The sequence below is a fragment of the Rhinopithecus roxellana genome, chromosome 8, assembly GCF_007565055.1.
Source record: "Rhinopithecus roxellana isolate Shanxi Qingling chromosome 8, ASM756505v1, whole genome shotgun sequence".
NCBI lineage: Eukaryota > Metazoa > Chordata > Mammalia > Primates > Cercopithecidae > Rhinopithecus > Rhinopithecus roxellana.
The window spans coordinates 41,396,871-41,419,800 of NC_044556.1; the positions used below are offsets into that span (position 1 = coordinate 41,396,871).

The 22,930-nt window shown below is 48.6% G+C and overlaps 2 protein-coding genes across 6 annotated transcripts in view; one reads left to right on the forward strand and one right to left on the reverse strand.

The window, feature by feature from the left end:
- GON4L (gon-4 like) overlaps positions 1-15,811 on the forward strand; it is a 100,179-nt gene extending 84,368 nt beyond the window's left edge. For 2 of the 5 annotated variants that reach the window (XM_030937133.1, XM_030937135.1), the window contains exons 22-32: positions 438-693; positions 1,938-2,122; positions 3,973-4,170; positions 7,530-7,673; positions 8,240-8,383; positions 8,486-8,605; positions 11,348-11,461; positions 12,419-12,629; positions 13,259-13,886; positions 13,977-14,079; positions 14,782-15,811. In XM_030937133.1, the coding sequence (XP_030792993.1) occupies positions 438-693; positions 1,938-2,122; positions 3,973-4,170; positions 7,530-7,673; positions 8,240-8,383; positions 8,486-8,605; positions 11,348-11,461; positions 12,419-12,629; positions 13,259-13,886; positions 13,977-14,079; positions 14,782-14,931 (2,253 nt within the window). In that variant the 3' untranslated portion in view covers positions 14,932-15,811. The remainder of the gene's footprint in view (positions 1-437; positions 694-1,937; positions 2,123-3,972; positions 4,171-7,529; positions 7,674-8,239; positions 8,384-8,485; positions 8,606-11,347; positions 11,462-12,418; positions 12,630-13,258; positions 13,887-13,976; positions 14,080-14,781) is intronic. The other 3 variants (XM_030937137.1, XM_030937134.1, XM_030937136.1) reach the window with 3 other exon arrangements.
- On the reverse strand, positions 14,716-19,432 carry LOC104659368 (protein misato homolog 1-like). Its single transcript, XM_030937138.1, is given in 16 exon segments — positions 14,716-15,604; positions 15,897-16,006; positions 16,097-16,201; positions 16,441-16,477; positions 16,480-16,621; positions 16,695-16,826; positions 17,107-17,259; positions 17,363-17,497; positions 17,583-17,700; positions 17,856-17,994; positions 18,080-18,142; positions 18,385-18,452; positions 18,558-18,627; positions 19,114-19,148; positions 19,150-19,226; positions 19,320-19,432. Coding segments are annotated over 16 exon segments (1,683 nt in total). The 5' UTR covers positions 19,404-19,432; the 3' UTR covers positions 14,716-15,389.
- Positions 19,433-22,930: the final 3,498 nt, after the last annotated feature.

The window sequence follows — 22,930 nt, forward strand, 5'->3', positions numbered from 1 at the left end:
AGACGGAGTCTCACTCTGTCTCCCAGATTGGAGTGCAGTGGCACAATTTCAGCTCACTGCAACTTCCACCTCCCAGGTTCAAGTAATTCTTGTGCCTCAGCCTCCCAGGTAGCTGGGATTATAGGCATATGCCACCGTACCTGACTCATTTTTGTATTTTTAGTAGAGACGGGGTTTCATCATGTTGGCGAGGCTGTTCCTGAACTCCTGGCCTAAAGTGATCCACCCACCTCTCCTTCCCAAAGTGTCGGGATTACAGGCGTGAGCCACTGTACCTGTCCCATTGCTGGGATTTCGTAACTCAGGGAATTCCCCTCTGACAGCTGTGGTGGGCTCCCCATTGTTTAACTTCAGATTACCCTGATATAGCTTTGTGCTGTTCTGCAATTCATGAGCCACTGAGAGCCATTATAAGTACTCTTTGGAGGGTTTTACAGGAAACAATGGAGAAACTGACTTGGCTGGCATCTGAAAGGCGCATGAGTCAGGAGGGTGAGTCTGAAGAAGAGAATTCTCAGGAGGAGAACTCTGAGCCGGAAGAAGAGGAGGAAGAAGAAGCAGAAGGAATGGAAAGCCTGCAGAAAGAGGATGAAATGACGGATGAAGCAGTTGGAGACTCAGCTGAGAAGCCTCCTTCTACTTTTGCCTCATCTGAGACTGCTCCAGAAGTGGAGACCAGCAGAACTCCACCAGGTGAGTTAGGCAAGCCTGTACTGAAGGACCAGTCTCACTTAACCTCATTGTCTAGAGGACTGTGCAGAGTGGATAGCTTACAAACAGGTGGAGGATTTCCAGAGGAAACCCTCTGGATCTCTTCTGCAACCCCCCACCCCCCAAAACACGTTTAATGTGGTATCTTTGTGGAGAACAGATACTCGGAAATTTTTAATTTGATTCTCATCCATTGTTAGATTTATATTAGCTTCCTTCACTTTCTTTTTTTTTTTTTTCTTTTTTTTTTTTTTTGAGATGGTGTCTTGCTGTGTCGCCTAGGCTGGAGTGCAATGGCGTGATCTCGGCTCACTGCAAGCTCTGCCTCCCAGGTTCAAGCGAAACTCCTGCCTCAGCCTCCTGAGTAGCTGGGATTACAGGCATCCACCCCCACACCCAGCTAATTTTTGTATTTTTAGTAGAGACAGGGTTTTACCATGTCAGTCAGGCTGGTCTCGAACTCCTAACCTTAGAATCCGCCTGCCTTGGCCGGGCACAGTGGCTCAAGCCTGTAATCCCAGCACTTTGGGAGGCTGAGACGGGCGGATCACGAGGTCAGGAGATCAAGACCATCCTGGCTAACACGGTGAAACCCCGACTCCACAAAAAAATACCAAAAAACTAGCCGGGCGTGGTGGCGGGCGCCTGTAGTCCCAGCTGCACGGGAGGCTGAGGCAGGAGAATGGCGTAAACCCGGGAGGCGGAGCTTGCAGTGAGCTGAGATCTGGCCACTGCACTCCAGCCCGGGCAGAGCAAGACTCCGTCTCAAAAAAAAAAAAAAAAAAAGAATCCGCCCGCCTCGGCCTCCCAAAGTGCTGGGATTACAGGCGTGAGCCACTGCACCTGACCATTCACTTCATTAAACTGATTGTTACCTTATCTATCATGTGTGGGGCTAAGACCCATGTTTGTTTCAGGAAACACTGCTTGTTCCTCATCCAGACATAGTCTCTTAAGAGCACTACAGAAGCCACACTTGCTCTTTAGACTTCCTTTCTCAATATGAAGTAGCTGATTATCTTGTCATCCCAATTAAGGCAGTTACACTGTAGACTCTGCATAGAGCTGACTTGACAGACTTACTTCTCATACCATTTTCCCAACAACCTTTTCCTTGACTTGCTCCATAATATTGAATAGGATTTGGCTGGGGTGGTGCATGTGGTGGAATGGGAAGAGCAGGGGTTTAGGGACAGAGAAACAATCTTTTTCATGTGTGCTACAAGGAGAGAGCATCAAAGCTGCTGGAAAGGGCCGGAACAATCATCGAGCTCGCAACAAGCGGGGAAGTCGGGCTCGGGCCAGCAAGGACACCTCCAAGCTGCTGTTGCTGTATGATGAGGACATTCTCGAACGAGATCCCCTCAGAGAGCAGAAGGACTTGGCCTTTGCCCAAGCTTATCTGACCAGGGTAGGCAAATGCTGCTTCCTGTTACTGCCAGTTTCTGTGAATGTGGCTGCTTCTTCAAGGGAGATGTCTTTAAAAATGACGTCTGTTTTTCAGGCTATACAACAGGCATCATATTCCTCTATGTTGGCTTTTCTGGCAAAAGATCTCTGTGACAGAACCACAAAGAGACATATAATTCAATCATAAGTGTGTTTATTGTTAATACCCTGCCATCATCCTTCTGTTTACTAGAGATTGGCAGAAAAATGATACCACCATCATCAGTGGGAGGTTGTGACTTTATTAGGTGGGCTGATAAGGACCTTTATAGAACCTTTGGCTTGAGAAGAAAGACAGTGGGTACACTGGCCAGCAAGTGGATTTCAGAGAAATACATTGCTCTTAAGACATGAACCAGCTGGGCATGGTGGTTCACATCTATAGTCCCAGCACTTTGGGAGGCCGAGGCAGGTGGATCACCTGAGGTCAGGAGTTCGAGACCAGCCTGGCCAACATGGTGAAAACCTGTCTCTACTAAAATACAAAAATTAGCTGGGCGTGGTGGCGGGCACCTGTAATCCTAGCTACGGGGGGAGGCTGAGGCACAAGAATCATTTGAACCCGGGAGATGGAGGTTGCAGTGAGCCGAGATCGCACCACTGCATTCCAGCCTTGGTGACAGGGTGAGACTGTGTCTAAAAAAAAAAAAAAAAAAAAAAAAAAGACATGAATCAGGCTGGGCGTTGTGGCCCTTGCATATAATCCCAGCACTTTGGGAGGCTGGAGTAGGGGAGGATTCCTTGAGTCCAGGAGTTCAAGACAAGCCTGGGCAACATAGGAGACCTCCAACTCTACAAAAATTAAAAAATCGGCTGGGCGCGGTGGCTCAAGCCTGTAATCCCAGCACTTTGGGAGGCCGAGACGGGCGGATCACGAGGTCAGGAGATCGAGACCATCCTGGCTAACATGGTGAAACCCCGTCTCTACTAAAAATACAAAAAAACTAGCCGGGCGAGGTGGCAGGTGCCTGTAGTCCCAGCTACTTGGGAGGCTGAGGCAGGAGAATAGCGGGAACCCGGGAGGTGGAGCTTGCAGTGAGCTGAGATCCCGCCACTGCACTCCAGCCTGGGCGACAGAGCGAGACTCTGTCTCAAAAAAAAAAAAAAAAAAAAGTCAACTAAGCATGGTGGTATATGCCTGTGGTCCTAGCTACTTTGGGAGGCTGAGGTGGAAGGATGACTTGGGCCCAGGTGGTTGAGGCTGCAGTGAGCCATAATTGCATCAGTACACTCCAGCCTGGGCAACAGAATGAGACCCTGTCTCAAAAAAAAAAAAAAAAAGACATAAGCCAACCTCTTCTTGGTAGTGTCCTGGAGAACTATATTCTTCTGTTGGTAACCACCTGGTTCCTTTATCCCCCTGGAAAGCAGAATACTGGCAATGATAGTCATAGCTTTTTCTTATCTCCTAATGTTTTACTGATATTCCTAACTTAGGTATTATTTACTCTCAGGTTACGCCCATGCTGAAATACATGTACAAACACATGTTACCTATTTCATTATGGGGATGTAATCAGTAAGGAAAGGTTAGGGCTGCAACCCAGAGAAAAGCATTACTTGGTTTTGTGGGTAGAGCTGTGGAACTTGGAAAATGGTTTCTCACTTGCTCACTCCCAGAAAAAGATCTTTACCTTGCCTATTGCTCTGTGTCTTCCATTAACAGTCAGATGTTAAGATCTGTTGGAGGTGCAGCCTCTGATGGATAATTCTTGGAGCTCTCTAACCATAACCCTGCCTTCTCCCTTGTACCCTTATTGCTTGTTGTGGCCCAAATAAAGGGTGTTGATGATTGAAAGTCTTCCTGTGTAGGTACGAGAAGCCCTACAACATATCCCTGGCAAGTATGAAGACTTCCTTCAAGTCATCTATGAATTTGAGTCAAGTACCCAGAGACAGACGGCTGTAGATCTCTACAAAAGCCTGCAAATTCTGCTCCAAGACTGGCCTCAGCTGTTGAAAGACTTTGCTGCTTTCCTGTTACCTGAGCAAGCTCTGGCCTGTGGATTAGTAAGTGAATGGGGAAGAAAAGTACACTAGGACTTCTGGGTCAGAGTGAGACTGGGATTGAATGGGGTTGAATAAGACTGTTTCAATCTCCCAACTCCTTCCAGACACACAGACGTCCCCTAGCCCAAAGTGATAAGAACCTCTGTCTTTTCAAGTGATTATCTTTCCAATCACATGCTCCCATTTTCTTTACATGATAAATGAGAGGGTTTTACCCGTAGTTGCCAAAGGAGACTTTAGGTGAGTCATATGCTCTCTGCTTCTCACTGGTATCAAACCAGACATTCATTTAACAAGTATTTGTTAAGTGCCTCCTAACTGTCAGACAATTCCTGACCTCAATTGCTAAGAATATAGCAATTACAAAAGACTAAAATCCCTGCCCTCATGGAGCTTACGTTTTCATGGGGAAGTTCAGATGATATTCCAGAAAACATACATATATAATATATAAAATATAAATTATAAAAATAAATATAGGCCGGGCGCAGTGGCTCACGCCTATAATCCCAGCACTTAGGGAGGCCGAGGCGAGCGGATCACGAGGTCAGGAGATCGAGACCATCCTGGCTAACACGGTGAAACCCCGTCTCTACTAAAAATGCAGAAAGAAATTAGCTGGGCGTGGCGTCAGGCGCCTGTAGTCCCAGCTACTTGGGAGGCTGAGGCAGGAGAATGGCGGGAACCCGGGAGGCGGAGCTTGCAGTGAGCCGAGATCGCGCCACTGCACTCCAGACTGGGCGACTGAGCAAGACTCTGTCTCAAAAAAAAAAATAAATAAAATAAATAAATATAAACAGTGAAATATGTAGTATACAATGTTTTATAGTGATCATGTTTTACAGAAAAATAAAGCAGGAAAGGAAACTACAGGGGTGGTTTTATACACAGTGGTCTAGGAAGGCCACTGTGGTACGGTAACATGTGAAATGTTGCAGAATAGGACTGCATGTTTAGCCAAACATGAGGGATATCCAGTAGTCCTGGACTTCTTGTCACAAAAATAGGAACAAAGAGAGGAATGAGATTATTCTAAGAGTTTTATTAGGGTTAAGTGACAGTGGGGTAGTTCTGTGTATAATGTGTGATGCCCATTTTCTCTTCTGGTATTATTATGAGGATCCAATCAGTGTATATGTGAAAAAAAATTTTTGGCCGGGTGCGGTGGCTCAAGCCTGTGATCCCAGCACTTTGGGAGGCCAAGGCGGGCGGATCACGAGGTCAGGAGATCGAGACCATCCTGGCTAACATGGTGAAACCCCGTCTCTACTAAAAAATACAAAAAACTAGCCAGGCGAGGTGGCGGGCGCCTGTAGTCCCAGCTACTCGGGAGGCTGAGGCAGGAGAATGGCGTGAAACTGGGAGGCGGAGCTTGCAGTGAGCTGAGATCCGGCCACTGCATTCCAGCCCGGGCCACAGAGCGAGACTCCGTCTCAAAAAAAATAAAAAAAAAAAATTTTATTTTTTTTTTTGAGATAGAGTTTCGCTCTTGTTGCCCAGGCTGGAGTGCAGTGGTGCGATCTCTGCTCACCGCAACCTCCACCTCCCAGGTTCAAGCGATTCTCCTGCCTCAGCCTCCCGAGTAGCTGGGATTATGGGCATGCACCACCACCCCTAGCTAATTTTGTATTTTTAGTAAAGATGGGATTTCTCCATGTTGGTCAGGCTGGTCTCGAACTCCAGACCTCAGGTGATCTGCCCGCCTCAGCCTCCCAAATTGCTGGGATTACAGGTGTGAGCCACCATGCTTGGCCAAAAGAATTTTTTTTTTTTTTTTTTTTTTTTTTTTTTTTTTTGAGTCGGAGTCTCATTCTGTCACCCAGGCTGGAGTGCAATGGTGCGATCTCGGCTTGCTGCAACCTCCACCTCTCGGGTTCAAGCAATTCTTCTGCCTCAGCCTCATGAGTAGCTGAGACTACGGGTGCCCACCACCATACCCGGCTAGATTTTTTTGTATTTTTAGTAGAGACGGGGTTTCACCGTGTTAGCGAGGATGGTCTCTTTCTCTTGACCTTGTGGTCTGCCCGCCTCGGCCTCCCAAAGTGCTGGGATTACAAGCATGAGCCACTGCGCCTGGCTAAAAATTTTTTAAAGAGATGATGTCGGCCAGGTATGGTGGCTCACACCTGTAATCCCAGCACTTTGGGAGGCCAAGGCTGATGGATGGCTTGAGCTCAGGAGTTTGAGGCCAGCCTGGACAACGTAGCAAGACCCCATCTTTACATAAAATAAAAAAATTAACTGGGTGTGGTGGTGCACACCTTTGGTCCCAGCTATTTGGGTGTCTGAGGTGGGAGGACCACTTGAGCCTGAGAGGTTGAGGCTTCACTGAGCCATGATTGCTCCACTACATTCCAGTTTGGATGACAAGAGCAAGACCTTGTCTCAAAAAAAGAGAGAGAGACAATGGCCAGGCACAGTGGCTGGCACCTGTAATCCCAGCACTTTGGGAGACTGAGGTGGGAGGATCCCTTGTAGCCAGGAGTTTTGTTGTTGTTGTTATTGTTGTTGTTTTTTGAGGCAAAGTCTCACTCTGTCACCCAGGCTGGAGTGCAGTGGCACAATCTCTGCTCACTGCAACCTCTGCCTCCAGGTTCAAGTGATTCTCCTGCCTCAGCCTTCCCGGTAGCGGGGATTACAGGCATGCACAACCGCACCTGTCTAATTTTTGTATTTTTAGTAGAGATGGGGTTTCACCATGTTGGTCAGGGTGGTCTTGAACTCCTGACCTCAGGTGATTTGCCCACCTCGGCTTCCCAAAGTGCTGAGATTACAGGCGTCAGCCACTGCGCCTGGCCTGTAGCCAGGAGTTTGAGACGAGCCTGGACAACACGGGCCCCTGGGATTCTCCTGCCTCAGCCTCCCAAGTAGCTCAAGCTACAGGTGTACACCACGACCCCTGCCTAATTTTTAAATTTTTTTGTAGAGACATAGTCTTACTGTGTTGCTGGTCTTGAACTCCTGGCCTTAAGTGATCCTCCTGCCTTGGCCTCCCAACATGGGAGTACAGGTATGAGCCACCTTGCGCAGCCTGAAAATTCTTTGTAATATAAACTCTAAAGTATCATATGAATTTTGGTGTCTGATTTCACAATTCATAAAACAGCAAACACTTTGAAACACGTACATCTCTTGAAGCTGTTGCTCACATTTTAATTGCTTTGGGTGGCTACCCACCAGTGGTCCAAGGGAGATGGAAGTTAGGGTTTTTAATTAGATCTCATAGTTGTAAGCTAGAATTTTAAACCAGGATTCTGTCATCTCTCGTGTCCTGGTCCACTAGTTCTTATCCTTAGAACCCTCAAGTCCTGCTCTAGCTGTATTGTGACACCTCTTTTGCCCACTTTCCACTCTGGTAGTTTGAGGAGCAGCAGGCTTTTGAGAAGAGCCGCAAGTTCCTTCGGCAGCTGGAGATTTGCTTTGCAGAGAACCCCTCACACCACCAGAAGATTATCAAGGTCCTCCAGGGCTGTGCAGACTGCCTTCCCCAGGAGATCACCGAGGTATTCTTTCCTGTCCTGCTTTCTTCCTGTTGTCTTCTGGGCCTTAGACCTTTTCCTTGTCTCTTTCCCCAACCTACTCCATACCTTTTTGCCTCTGGAGTGTCATGGGCTTCCTGGAGGAGATGAACAAGGCAAGGACTTTTTAGGCTTACCCAAAGCATAAAGCACTGGGGTAGGGAGGGATTGCTACCTGAAACCAGAGCCTGTCTGATCTTCACAGGCTCAGGAATGCCATGGATGTCCTGGAAGGGATGCTCAAGGAAGGAGGTTCTGGGGCCTGGGAGGGGCCTTACCTCCTTGGTCTGCTTGGGACAGTGTCCTAGCTGGAGACCCATAGGGCAGAGTGGAGAGTAGGATTGTTAGGAGTCAAATCTAGTATTAGTACCCTTCCCCTGTAGGCAGCTAAGGAGGAAGAGAAAGTTTAGTATCCTTTGTTACCAGGCAGAGTCTCTGTGTGTTTCCCAGTTGACTAGGAAAGCAGAACATGGAGGTAGATGGGATTGGTTGGGAAGGGTAGCCTAGAGAGGCTCTGGAGACTTCCTCTTTCCCTCTGTGATTCTCCTCAGCTCAAGACACAGATGTGGCAGCTCCTCAAGGGCCATGACCACCTACAGGATGAGTTTTCTATCTTCTTCGACCACTTGCGCCCAGCAGCTAGCAGGATGGGTGACTTTGAAGAGATCAATTGGACTGAGGAGAAGGAGTATGAGGTATAGGCCCTGAGGCTGCTGTAGCCTTATGAAGGGGGAAGGCAACATGTGGGAGGGATATTGGCCTGGTGTCTGTGCTGAACAGCACCAACTCCTTCTCAGTTTGATGGCTTTGAAGAAGTGGCCCTGCCTGATGTGGAAGAAGAGGAGGAGCCTCCCAAGATACCCACAGCCTCAAAGAACAAGAGAAAAAAAGAGATTGGGGTCCAAAATCATGATAAGGTATTTTCTTTATTTGTTTGTTTTCAAGACAGAATCTCGCTCTGTCACCCAAGCTAGAGTGCAGTGGCGTAATCTTGGCTTACTGCAACCTCCACCTCCCAGATTTGAGCGATTCTCCCACCTCAGCCTCTCAAGTAACTGGAATTACAGACACACGTCACCACGCCCAGCAAATTTTTATATTTTTAGTAGAGATGAGTTTTCACCATGTTGGCCAGGCTGGTCTCGAACTCCTGACCTCAAGTGATCTACCCGCCTCGGCCTCCCAACGTGCTGGGATTACAGGTGTGAACCACTGTGCCCGGCCTAAAATTATGATAAGGTATGCCAGGTTATTGAAAAGTATCTATGTTTCATGAATCAAGCCTTGCGTTTTCTCACTAATCATTTCTCTGGCTTACTATGGCCCAAGGTTTCTAGTTGAAAGACTCTAGGATCTGAGACAATCGTGGAGAACAAACCAAAAGTCAGGCTGAGACAGACATGCAGAGCCTTTGGGAAAACAGGGGCCTTAGGATTCCCTAGTTAGAAGGATTTGTTTCTTCCCCTTTTCTCTCTAGCTCGGAGTTATTACCCTTAATTCAACTTTTTCTTTTTTTTTTTTTTTTTTTTGTGACAGAGTCTCACTCTGTCTCCCAGGCTGGAGTGCAGTGGCATGATCTCGACTCACCCCAAGCTGCGCTTCCCGGGTTCACGCCATTCTCCTGCCTCAGCCTGCCGAGTAGCTGGGACTACAGGCGCCCGCCACCTCGCCTGGCTAATTTTTTGTATTTTTAGTAGAGACGGGGTTTCACTGTGTTAGCCAGGATGGTTTCGATCTCCTGACCTCATGATCCGCCCATCTCGGCCTCCCAAAGTTCTGGGATTACAGGCATGAGCCACCACGCCCGGCCTCAACTTTTTCATTTTTGCTCATGTGAGAAAATAGAGCCAATTGAGGATGAGCTTGTTGTTTAAAAAAAGAAAGTAGAAACAAGATTTCCTATATTAATAATAATGATAGCAGCTGATACTTAGTTGTATTACAAAGTGACAGGCATTGCTGGGAAGTATTTTAATGGATTATTGACACGTTTAATTCTCACAGTAATCCTATGGAGAGATTGCTCGTTTGCATTTTACAGAAGACATAACTGACGCAGAGAGGTTGCTGTCAGGGTCTCATATTTAGTAAGTGGCAGTGCTAGGATAGGAACTCCTCAGGTAAGCCAGCTGCAGAGTCTACTGGTTGTCACTGCTCTTCAAGTAGTATTTTTTTTTTTAATTCATGTTTCCTGACCAAATGTTTTTTCTCTTTCCTGGGGAGAAACTGCTTCTTAGTAGCTGTATGACCTTGAGAAACTTATTTAACCTCTCTTTGTTTCAGTTTCTTCATCATAAATTGGGATGATAATGGTACTTATGTCTTGGGTTTATTAAACAGAGTATCATTGAGTGGGCCTTCCATGGGTACAAAGTTCTCTCTCAAGGGGATTGGAAGAGATGTCTCGGAGAGCTGAAGGCACAGAGAGACAGAAACAAAGACATTGTGTCTCATGATGGAGCTCTCCAGTGACTTTGCCTCAGATTTTATCTGACTTAAATATTTCTTGAAACATCTGGGGCAATTGGGATATGTCAGTCTTTAGGTCATTTAGGGATTGTTTCAGGGATTCATAATAGGCCTTAATCTAGTTCTAGCTATTGATGTCCCCAGGCAATGTGAGGAGTTGATACATAAAAGAGGAAGGGGTCCGGGAGTGGTGGCTCACGCCTGTAATCCCAACATTTTGAGAGGTCAAGGTGGGTGGATCACTTGAGGTCAGGAGTTCAAGACCAGCCAGAGTAAGATGGCGAATTCCTATCTCTACTAAAAATACAAATATTGGCCATAGGCTAGGTGCTGTGGCTTACGCCTGTAATCCCAGCACTTTGTAAGGCCAAGGCGGGTGGATTACTTGAGGTCAGGAGTTCAAAACCAGCCTGGTCAACATGGCGAAATCCCATCTCACTAAAAATACAAAAATAATTAGACGGGCATGGTGGCATGCACATGTAATCCCAGCTACTCGGGAGGCTGAGACACGGGAATCGCTTGATCCCAGGAAGCGGAGGTTGCACTGAGCTGAGCTCACACCACTGCACTCCAGCCTGGCAGAGAGAGCGAGACTCTGTCTCAAACAAAAAATAATAATAATAATAATTAGCTAGGCGTGGTGCACAGTCCCAGCTACTTGGGAGGCTGAGGTGGGAAAATCACTTGAGCCCAGGAGGCAGAGGTTGCAGTGAGCCATGAATGTGACACTGCACTCCAGCCTGGGTGACGGAGCCGGACCCTGTCTCAGAAAAAAAAAAAGACATGGGGAGAGGGTGGGCTGTGTTGTGCTCACATGGCTCACAACTTTAGCTTCCTTTCTTGGTACCAAAAATACGGCCAGGCATGGCTCATGCCTGTAAACCTAGCACTTTGGGGCTCTGATGGGGGCAGATCACGAGGTCAGGAGTTTGAGACCAGCCTGACCAACATGGTGAAACGCTGTCTCTACTGAAAATACAAAAATTACCCGAGTGTGGTCGTGCCTGTAATCCCAGCTACTCAGGAGGCCGAGGCAGAAGAATCGCTTGAACCCGGGAGGTGGAGGTTGTGGTGAGCCGACATCGTGCCACTGCACTCCAGCCTGGGCCACAGAGTGAGACTCTGTCTCAAAAAAACAAAACAAAACAAAAAAACTTGGCAGCTAATCAAGCCCAAGTATCTCCTAGGAAACTGAGTGGCCAGATGGGGCCAAGGACTGTGCCTGCTCCTGCCACGAAGGAGGTCCAGATTCCAAGTTGAAGAAGAGCAAAAGGCGGAGCTGTAGCCACTGTAGCAGCAAGGTGAGGAAAGTATCAAGGGTACTGGTCCCAAGGGGTATCAGAGCTGCTGGGGGCATTGTTTCCTACCAAGAATTATACCTTACTGAATTCCTAAAAAGGCATATATATATATAACATTCAGTACACACATATGTGTACATATGCAGAATAAATGGAATCTGCTACAAATACGTGATTTTGTTTTTTAAGGAGAATTCTGTGAGTAAAACTTTCGGAATTGGAAAAATAAAATACCAGTTAAAATATTTCCCTCAGATATTAGAAAATGAAATAAACTTCTGTCATGAAAATAGTCTCTACAAGTAATCCTGGTTCTCTAGAGTGGAGTTGGTTGGCAGGAAAAACAGAGTTCTTAGTAAGAGAAGGAGTTGTGGAATCCAATACTCTATTCTGGGCAATTTAAAATCCTTGGAGCAGGGAGGCAGAGGTTGCAGTGAACCATGATGATACCACTGAGCTCCAGCCTGGGTGACAGTGAGACTGTATTTAAAAAAGAAAAAAAATCAAATCCTTAGAGGAGTAGCTGGGCAACAAAGGACTCAGGAGGCTCAGGTGGGAGATCACTTGAGCCCAGGAGTCTGAGGCTATAGTGTCCCACCATGGTCATGCCTGTGTAAACAGCCACTGCACTCCAGCCTGGGCAAGATAATCTGTGTCATCTGAGACCCTGTCTCTTTCTTTCTTTTCTTTTTGTTGTCATTTGAGAGTCTCACTATGTTGCCCAGGCTGATCTTGAACCCTTGAGCTCAAGTGATCCTCACACCTTAGCCTCCCAAGTAGCTAGGTTTATAGGCATGTACCACTGCACCCAGTTGAAACCCTGTCAACAAAATTGTTGGAGCAGACATGCATGTGGGTTGACTTGGTGAGCATCAGGCAGGGCTTCTTCCTTTAGTGGGCTGCAATCAAAGACATAGGCGGTCAGAACACCTTTGACCCAGTAGACCATCCCTGCAGGTCTGTGACAGCAAATCCTACAAGAGCAAGGAGCCCCATGAGTTGGTGGGCAGCAGCCCCCACCGAGAGGCTAGTCCTATGCCTGGAACTAAGGAAGCTGGGCAGGGCAAGGATGTGACGGAAGAGGAAGCCCCAGAGGAGCGGGAGAGCACTGAGGCTACCCAGAGCAGGACTGTCAGGACCACCAGAAAGGGAGAGATGCCTGTTTCAGGTGAGTGATCTGCCAACCCAGCCCTTCTGTTCCTCTCTCATTCTCCTGTACTCCAGACAGGAACCTCCATGAGCCTGGATAAATAGCCTTTTCAGGGATGGATATACCACCTCTTTCACTGATGTACCCATAGGAAGCCCTTCTCCTGTCCAGGCTTTTTCTGTCCTATGGCCTCACTCCTCTTGCAGAATTAAGAGTGCCACAAATTTCAGCGATTCAACATTGTCTTTTCTTTCTATTCCTAAAACCCTTCCCCCCATCTCCAAATCTACTGTAATCTACATCGTAAAGACTGGGCCATTCTCAGCTTTGGCAGTAGGACTTTATATCTTTGCATAAGTGACATTATGCCCTCCACCTCCACCCAACTCTTTTATTATTTATAATTTTTGTAGTGATGGGATCTCATCATATTGCCCAGGCTAGTCTCAAACTCCTGGCCTCAAGCGATCCCACCACTTTGGCTTCCCAAAGTGCAGGCATTATAGGTGTGAGCCACCATGCCCGGCCCTCTTTTGTATTAGAATTTTTGCACAGTACCTGGCCACAGTGACCCATGGTAATTTCTCGTGCTTAGGTGCATCTTGATCCTGACAGTACCCTGAGATCCTTATTTTCCTCCTAAGCAGGATTGCCAGTGGGGGGCACTTTGCCGTCCCCTCGAGAAGTGACTCTTACAGAACGGCTCCTCCTGGATGGCCCACCACCTCATTCACCAGAGACTCCTCAATTTCCCCCCAAAACTGGAGCTGTACTGTACACTGTTAAGAGAAACCAGGTTGGGCCTGAGGTTCTCTCCTGCCCCAAGGCATCCCCCAGACTTCAGAAAGAGAGGGAGGGCCAAAAGGCAGTGGGTGAGTCAGAGGCTTTGATGCTGGTCTGGGATGCATCAGAAACTGAGAAATTGCCTGGTACCGTGGAACCCCATGCTTCCTTCCTGAGTCCTGTTTCCTCAAAGACCAGAGATGCAGGGAGAAGACATGTGTCCGGGAAACCAGATACTCAAGAGAGATGGCTGCCCTCAAGCAGAGGTAGGGTGAAGACAAGAGACAGGACATCCCCTGTCCATGAATCTCCATCAGGAATTGACACGTCAGAGACTTCTCCCAAAGCCCCTAGAGGGGGTTTGTCTAAAGACAGTGGAACACAGGGCAAGAGTCCAGAGGGGGAGCAGCAGCCAAAGGCCACAGAAGCTACAGTGTGTGCCAACAACAGCAAGGTCAGCTCCACTGGGGAAAAGGTTGTCCTGTGGACAAGGTAGGTAAGGGTGGATGACGTGTGTTTGGAAAAGAGCATAGACCACATCCATGTGGCTCCCTAGGGTTAATCATGATACCTGGGTTACAGGGAAGCTGACCGTGTGATCCTCACCATGTGCCAGGAGCAAGGGGCACAGCCACAGACCTTCAGCATCATCTCCCAGCAGCTGGGAAATAAGACCCCTGCTGAGGTAAGCGGGAGTGGGGGTGGAGAAGACCCAGTAAAAAGAGGACAAGGTGGCCAACGAAGAGATAGAAAGGCCAAAGAAGGAGCTTTCACATCCAAGACAGTAAGTGGTTTTTGTAAAGGTCTGATAAAAGGAAAGGCTTGAGTCATCACGGTGGTAGCGGTTCTAGAAGAGAAAGGACACTGCATTTTTTGGTGGAAGCCCCAGTTTCCATTCTAGCTTTTTCTTTATTTTTTGAGCCGGAGTCCTGCTCTGTCACCCAGGCTGGAGTGCTGGCATGATCTCAGCTCACTGCAACCTCTGCCTCCCGGGTCCAAGCAATTCTCCTGCCTCAGCCTCCCGAATGGCTGGGATTACAGGCACCCGCCACCCGACCAATTTTTGTATTTTTAGTAGAGACAGGGTTTCACCATGTTGGCCAGGCTGGTCTCAAACTCCTGACCTCAAGTGATCCACCTGCCTCGGCCTCCCAAAGTGCTGGGATTACAGGTGTGAGCCACCGTGCTGGCCATTCTAATTGTTTTTAGGAGGCGTGTGACTTTGGACAAAACATTTAGCCTCTTGAGTTTCCTTAGCTATAATGACATAGCTCTCCCAACCTTGCTGTGTTGAATACATAAAAGATTTTGCAAATCAATATTTAGTGCTTCATAAATGTTAACATGTTACTAAGGATCAGTGAATACAGCCCTGCTCCTTTCTTAGGTCTCCCACCGTTTTCGAGAACTCATGCAGCTCTTCCACACTGCCTGTGAAGCCAGCTCTGAGGATGAGGATGATGCTACCAGTACCAGCAACGCAGACCAGCTGTCTGACCGTGGGGACCTTCTGTCTGAAGAGGAGCTGGATGAATGAGACTCTGGGAATACTTGGGTATCATCTACGCAGGACCAAACCCAACAGGTGCCCTGTCATTAGGCAGGAGGGTAGTTGTACTCTGCTTGTACAGTCCTTGCGCCCAGTTTACAGACCAGGAGAGGAGCCCAGGATGAGGACAAAGGCTGGAGGATGGAGTAGGACCCAGGGGCTCTGCCATCCTAGGCACCATTCAAGGTCTTTTATGAAGACCTTACAGATCTCCTCTGTAAATAGTATCGAGTGAGAGTGGAGTTCAGCTCCTTTCTCTACTTTTTTTTGGTCTGATGGCACATATTTATTGTTCTGTGGTCTAATCACAGTGTTTCTAAATGTAAAAAGTGCATATGTTGGTGTAGCTAGTCCTGCAACATTGAGCTCCTCTGCACGAAGACACTGGGCTCCTGCATCCAGCTGTTTTTATTGCAAACTAGCTCCTCTCTCCCACACTGGGAACTTTAGTCCACGAGGCTGTCACCACCCTGGCAGCACTGGGCCAGGCTTTGTAGCTCCTGCAGGAGTTCTGCTACGTCATCGTGCTCCACTCCAGCATCCATGAAGCTGGCCCAGCGCCGCAAGTCGAGTTTGGTGAGGTCTCTGGCCAAGGCCTCCAGGGTCTGGTGCAGGGATGAAGAGGAACACAGTGCCCCAAACACTGGGATGGTCTCCACTGCTGTGGAGGGAGAGGAAAGACAGACCTGTAGATGGATGATTATTCTGCCCTGGGACTCTGTCAAACTGATACGGAAGTCCAACCTTAGTAGACTTGATTGTAGACTCAACAAATTTGGTGTACTGTCCCCTTAGTACACCAGTACTCCAGAGGAAGAATGCTTTTCTTGGGAGCCATAGGGTGAATAAAACAATGTTTAACTGTGGACTTTTTCAGCACTTTTAATCCAGGAACGGAGATAGTAAAAACTCTCCCATACTTGAAATGTCAGTTTTCTTTACCTCCTACATACCTGCTTCCTTGGGGGAACCATCCAGAACCATACCCTGTGGACTGCAGCTTGAGAAGAGGTGGGGGTAAGGAGGAGCCACCCTGCAGGGAGTCAGCAGCAGATGGGAAGAACTGTGGGGGCAGAGAACAGACGCTAAGCGCGTAAGAAGTCACAGGAGGGTTGAGGTTGGCAAGAAGGGCAGGAGCAACCGTTACACTGACCTCATGACTCTAGGCTGCTGCTGTTGTAAATACTGAGCCAAGACTTCTTCCCCAGTGGTACATGTGTGAAGGGAGGAGGGTGGAGGTGTCCCTGGGGTGAGCTGGCTGCCAGAACAAAGCCAAAACCACCATTAGGCTGTGGCAGCATGAATAAGAAACTAAGAATTCTTATGTTCTCAGGCCATCAGCTGGATCAAAAAAAAAAGAGCCCCCCCCCCTTTTTTTTTGCTTCCTTTTTAAGGGGTGGGGAGGGAACAATATCATTAGAATGTCCCAGAGAAATTAGGGGGAAAAGGATACGAAACAAAATCTGACAAGGGTTCCTAAGGACCAACAGCTCTCACCTCGTGTGGCATGCTCTGTCTATACCCCTCAGCACCACTGGGCAAAGCAACATGTTCCAGAAGGCTCCCCACATGCAGACAGTGGGGTCCATGGGGTGGCTCCTCCAAACTGCATCAGGGAATCAGGAAGGGACTGGCCTGGAGCCAAGGGGAAAGGAATGGTTGCTCCTGCTGTCACCACCTAAAGAGAAGGAAGAGAACACGTTAGAGGACATTTTCTCAGCACTGACCCAACCCCTCACAAAGCTTCATACCTTTTTCCCACAGAAGCTCAGCATGTCAGCCAGATGAACCATGGAAACTGGAGAGGAACACAGGCGATAAGGAACAGTGACTGTGTCCAGGGCTGTAGCCAGGATGGCACTGCAGTGGAAGGGCAGAGTGGCCTGTAAGAAGACACCAAGAGGGGCACTTGGCCTCAGGCCTGGAAAAGAATGTGTGGAGGCAGAATATTAACACCAGAAAGATCCAGGGGACAAAGCAGGGGTATGTCTGGCCTCTGGTGGGACCAGCATAGGGCATAGGACAGTGTGATCTGAGAGGCCACAACACAGCTGAGTTCAAGCTCGGGCCTCAGGAACAGAGCCAATAACAGACAGCGGCTGACTGGGAGTATGAGGAGGCCCCGTAGCCTGCTGCAGTCAGAACAAGAGCACCGAGACTTACATCATAATGCAGGTAAGGGAAGTTGACAGGTGGCTCAGGTCGCAGGCCCAGGCTCCCACCCAACGACAAGGGACAGACGAGAGAGCTGTGAGTAGTCAGGTGCATGAGACCAAAAGCTGTGTTTAATAGACGATAGATGTTTCTCTGGGCCTCCTGGTGAAGAAAAAGAGTAGTTTGCATTAAGCAACTCTCCCCCTGGGATTCTCATTTCTCCCTCCCCACTGTGTGACTGCTTACTCCTCCAAGTTCCACTCACCCCACGATGGTAGGGACCAGGTAGCAGGCCCCACGTTATTATTCCCCGCCCTGAATATTCATCTTGTAGCAGCTCTGCCGCCTTCGCGCCTACCCCAGAGAAGCCATCGTGGAGGTCACACAGGATCTGGAAGCTCTGAGCGGAGGTGAGTGATGAAAAATAGTTAGGGAGTAGGATGAGAAGAGCTTCTACCCTGGAGTGCACGTTGCCACGCCGCTACCTGCAAGTAGTCACATTCCTCCACGTAGAAGTGCAGCCTGTCCTCCAGCTCTTCCTGGTACTTGGGTTCCTTTAGGTCACTTTCCCCTTGGCCAAAAGCTTCCAGCCGACCTGCTTCCCTGCCACAAGTAAACACAATCCAAGACTTACATATCTTCTCTCAGCTCCTCAACCTCTTGTCCTGGGGGAGGGCAGGGAAGATGGCCTCAAGAGCCTCATCCTGCATTGGTGGGGACCCACGTTTCTTGCCTCACAGCCTCTGGGGTCCCCATACCCATCGTGGTTGTACTTCTGAATCATACAGATGCTCCGGGGATGGAGATGGACTCTGAGGAAGTCTGACCAGACCCTGATGCTGGCCTCTGTAGGGATAAGTGGTTTTGGAGTTGTAGCGGTGGTGAGTGGTGGGGAACCTGAAGACAAGCAGAGGAAATGTACCTTTCTCCACGTTTCTGCTCTACCCAGACCCGCATCCATCAGTATCTGGAGAAGTCTCACCTTTGCCATTGGGAATGGATTTGATCCTCCAAACACCATCACTACTCAGCACTCCCTGGGAGGGGTGAAAAAGATCTACATTTAGTTCCAGGCAGTTTAGAGGCAAAGGTTGGTTCATCCTTCTTGAGTTGGCTGGCCACACTGCACAGCCTCCTTTCTGTTCACCGAGTCGTGGTCCTTAGGAAAAGACGTGCTTTTTCCCAAAATATGATTCTAAGACATTTAAAGTGATTAAAATCCCCTTTTACCTGCCCCTATGGAGGCCCTCGGCTTAAAAAGTTCAGGGCAGAGGCCCTCACCTCTGTACTCAAAGTCCTGGAGATAAGGGTTCTTGGGACAGAGTTCCTCTTTGTGTGTGGTGAGCTTCCCCTGCCTGAAAGAGATTGGAGATTGATCAAAGAAACCGCACTCTGATGAGTTCTCCTGCGTTCTATGTACATGTATGTTCCCCACCCTTATCCACACATCAATTACACACCATGCTATTGCAGCATCCAACTGTTTGTCCCTGTAGAGTCCACCTTCCTCTTTTAGGGAGCTCAAACTACCTGTACAGAAATTATAATAGAGACAAAGTCAGGTCAAAGCCTGGGGCACCCTCCCCCTCTAGCCAACCTTCCTCTGATCACCTGACAACCTCCTGTCACCATCTCGCCAGCACTTGGCTCTTCCAAGCTTTCTGGATATACACTAGTTCGGGCAGGAGAACCTTGGTCTAGGAGAATCTAGATTCTATCTTTCCGTTCTCAGCTTAGTCATTAGCTGTGGGACCGGGGGCAAAAACCACATCCAAGGGTCCGACAGGAGTGCTGTAGTTCCAAGTTCTCTGTCTCTAGGGCCTAGCAGCCTATTCCCGAGATGGCTCTTGAGCAAAATAAAGTTTTGCCGTCCTGCGCCTCTCCGGTGTTGGCATGCTGTGCTCAGCTCATCTCCGGTCCTGGAGCTCGGTAAGGTGCGAGGGTCTTGAAGATAACGGCAGCGTAAGGACTCGGCTCGCGGAAGGGAAACACGGACTGACCCTGCCACCACCTCACCCTTCAGATCCATGAGGATGAGTCGCGGCGTGCAGGCCCGTACGATACAGGACGTCGGGGCACAGCTCTCCCGGCGACTCCTTGGCATCGGTTGCTCGGCCCAGCGCAGCATCCTGGGGAAGCAGAGAGGACGAGGCAGGCCGGCCGAACGTCGGGACTGTAGATCCCGAAGGGGTCCTCGGGGGGCAGCTGCCGGCCGACCTCACCTGCTGGTTCCACCAGTGCGCGCCCACGAAACCGGCGAAGTGTCCCAACTGCAGTGTGAGCACTTCCCGGGCCCCGCCCGCCATACTGCGCGGCTCCAAGGGACCGCAGCGACCCAGCCCCCGCCGCTCCCTGCTCCTAGCCGATTGGCTTGGCAGGCGCGTGGGCGGGTATCATTCTCGGCGACCTATTGGTCCGCAAACACATCCTTTTCTATTGGAGAAACGATTCGCCGATTCCTGCCTCTTCCTAGACGTGGCCCAGTCCGGCTTCTCTGTGGTTGCCTGCGAGGGGCGGGGTCCACGGGCCACGCCTTTGCTCCTGCTTCACGTTGGAGCGGGCGCGGCGCTGCCTCGGCCGCTGAAGCGGCCGCCCGGTTGCGGGCCGCGGAAGGCTCTTCCTCGTACTTCCCCTGAGGTCTTATCCCTTCTCACAGATCTCCGCTGGCTGATAGCTTCCCGGGCAAAAATAAAACCTCGCCAGAAAAACGGAAGCTCCCCTAAAGCCTCCCATGCCCTCTCATGTCTTCAGAAGTCACGCGGATCACGACTAATATGTGGACTGGCCTAGCTATCATATCTCTATCATTTACATGTATTTATCTATCTCCGGTATCTAATACCTTATGTAAATAGAGTCTGTATCTGTTGGCGTCTTTTGTTCAATATGGTTTATGTAATTTATATTTTTGTGTATGTATTTTTCATCGCTGCACCACCACTGATCTATTCTAAAGAAAGAATATATTCTGCTGATAATAGCTTTTGGGATTGTTTCCTATTTGGGGCTATTAGGTGCTATGATTAACATCCTTGTGTATATTTAGAACGATAAAGCAAATATTGGCCCGGCGCTAAGCCTCATGCCTGCATTCCCAGGTTTTGGGAGGCTGAGGCAGGAGGATCACTTGAGTCCTGAAATTCCAGACTGGGCAACCTAGTGAGACATCCGCCCCTGACACCCTATAAAATAATTTTTCAAAAAGGCAGGCAGCTCACATCTGTAGTCCCAACTGGAGGATGAGGTGGGAGGATTGCTTGGGCCCAAGAATTCGAGGCTACAGTGACCTATGATCACACCACTGCACTCCTGTCTGGGCGTCAGAGAGAGACCCTGTCTCAAAAAAAAAAAAACGCCAGGCGCGGTGGCTTAAGCCTGTAATCCCAGCACTCTGGGAGACTGAGGTGGGCGGACCACCTGAGGTCGAGAGTTCTAGACCAACTTGGCCAACATAGTGAAACCCCCTCTCTACTAAAAGTACAAAAATTAGTCGGGCATGGTGGTCGGCGCCTGTAATCCCAGCTACTCCGGAGGCTGAGGCAGGAGAATCACTTGAACCCGGGAGGCGGAGATTGCAGTGAGCTGAGATAGCACCACTGCACTCCAATCTGGGCGACAGATCAAGACTCCGTCTGAAAATAAAAAATAAAATCTTAGACTCTCTTGTCTATTCTGAGCTCTTTGTAATTCCACATTTATTTAGTCTTATTTATTTATTTAGAGACAGGGTCTCACTCTCTTGCCCAGGCTGGAGTGCAGTGGTGCAATCTTGGCTCACTGCAGCCTCAACCTCTTGGGCTGAAGCGATCCTCCCACCTCAGCCTCCCAAGTAGCTGCAATTACAGGCATGGACCACCACACCTGGCTAATTTTTGTATTTTTTGTACTTATGGGGTTTCACCATCTTGCCCAGGCTGGTCTCAAACTCCTGCGCTCAAGCGATCTGCTCACCTCAGCCTCTGAAAGTGTTGGGATTACAGGTGTGAGGCACTGTGTGCAGCTACCATTTCACTTATAAGTATGATGTGGGCTGAAAAGTTTCTGTAGGTACTCTGGCAGTTTAAGGAAGTTCTGTATTCCTGTTTTGCTAAGAATTTTGGTCATTAATAGATTTGAATGCTTTTTCAGCTTTCTCCACACTGAGATAATTATTTTATCCTTCCTTTGTTGCACTAATGAATGCTTTACATCGTCTGATTTTCATGTAATACTATCTTGCATTCCTAAAATTATCCCAAACTCATTTATGTTGATTATCGTTTTAAAATATTGGATCTGGGTTTGGTGTAGTGGCTCATGCCTGTAATCCCAGCACTTTGGGAGGCTGAGGCAGGTGGATCACTTGAGGTCAGGAGTTCGAGACCAGCCTGGCCAACGTGACAAAAACCCCCCCTTCTAAAAACGCAAAAATTAGCCAGAGTGTCGTTCTGTCACCGAGACTGGAGTGCAATGGCACGATCTCAGCTCACTGCAACCTTCACTTCCCAGGTTCAAGTGATTCTCCTGCCTCAGACTCCTGAGTAGCTAGGACTACAGGCACACGCCACCACACCTGGCTCATTTTTGTATTCTTAGTAGAGACAGGGTTTCACTATGTTGGCCAGGCTGGTCTCGAATTCCTGACCTCGTGATCTGCCAGCCTCAGTCTCCCAAAGTGCTGGGATTACAGGCGTAAGCCACTGCACCTGGCCAATTTTAATATTTTTAAATTTTAATATTTTTTAAAAATATTTGAGACACGATCTCACTTTGTCACTCAGGCTGGAGTGCAGTGGCGCAAACACGGCTCACTGCAACTTCGACCTCTGGGGCTCAAGCCATCCTTCCACCTCAGCCCCGCAAGTAGCTGGGACTACAGGTGTGCGCCATCACGAATCCAGCTAATTTTTGCTTTTTTTTTTTTTTTCTTCAGACGGAGTCTCGCTCTGTCACACAGGCTGGAGTGCAGTGGCGTGATCTCAGCTCACTGCAACTTCCCCCTCCTGGGTTCAAGCAATGTCCCTGCCTCAGCCTCCCCAATAGCTGGGATTACAGGCGCCTGCCACCACGCCCAGCTAATTATTGTATTTTTTAGCAGAGACAGGATTTTGCCATGTTGACCAGGCTCGTCTTGAACTCCTGACCTCAGGTGATCTGCCCGCTTTGGCCTCCAAAAGTGCTGGGATTACAGACGTGAGCCACCGTGCCCGGTCAATTTTTGCATTTTTGGTGGAGATGAGGTTTCACTATGGTGCCCAGGGTGGTCTTGAAGTCCTGGGCTCAAGGAATCCTCCCGCCCTGGCCTCCCAAAGTGCTGGGATTACACCCTGAGCCACCGTGCCCTGCCAGCCAGTATTTTCAATGTACAAAATTTTTGTTTAAGTTTGTGTTTAGTAATTTCGCAATCGTTTAATTTGAATTTCTCATTTCCATTCTGATTTATTTTCCTGACCAATGGGCGCATCAGAAAAGCATGTTTTTATTTCCAGACATGTGAGTTTCTACTTCTTTTTGTTACTGGTTTCTACCTTAAATTGTATTAGAATCAGAGTACACAGTTGTATGATTTAAATTCTTTGAAATATATAGAGTCGGTTTATGGTCCATTGTCAGTCAATTTTGAACAGGTTCTTTATGTGTTTCAAAAGAAAGTACATTCAGAAGTTGTGGGATGTGATAGGTGGAAGGTGAGGCCAGAAAGGCAGGTCTACTCTATATAACGTCTATTGAAAAAGATCTGCGAGGCCGGGCTCAGTGGCTCACAGCTGTAATCCCAGCACTTTGGGAGGCTGAAGTGAGCAGATCACCTGAGGTCAGGAGTTTGAGAAGAGCCTGGTCAGTATGGTGACACCCC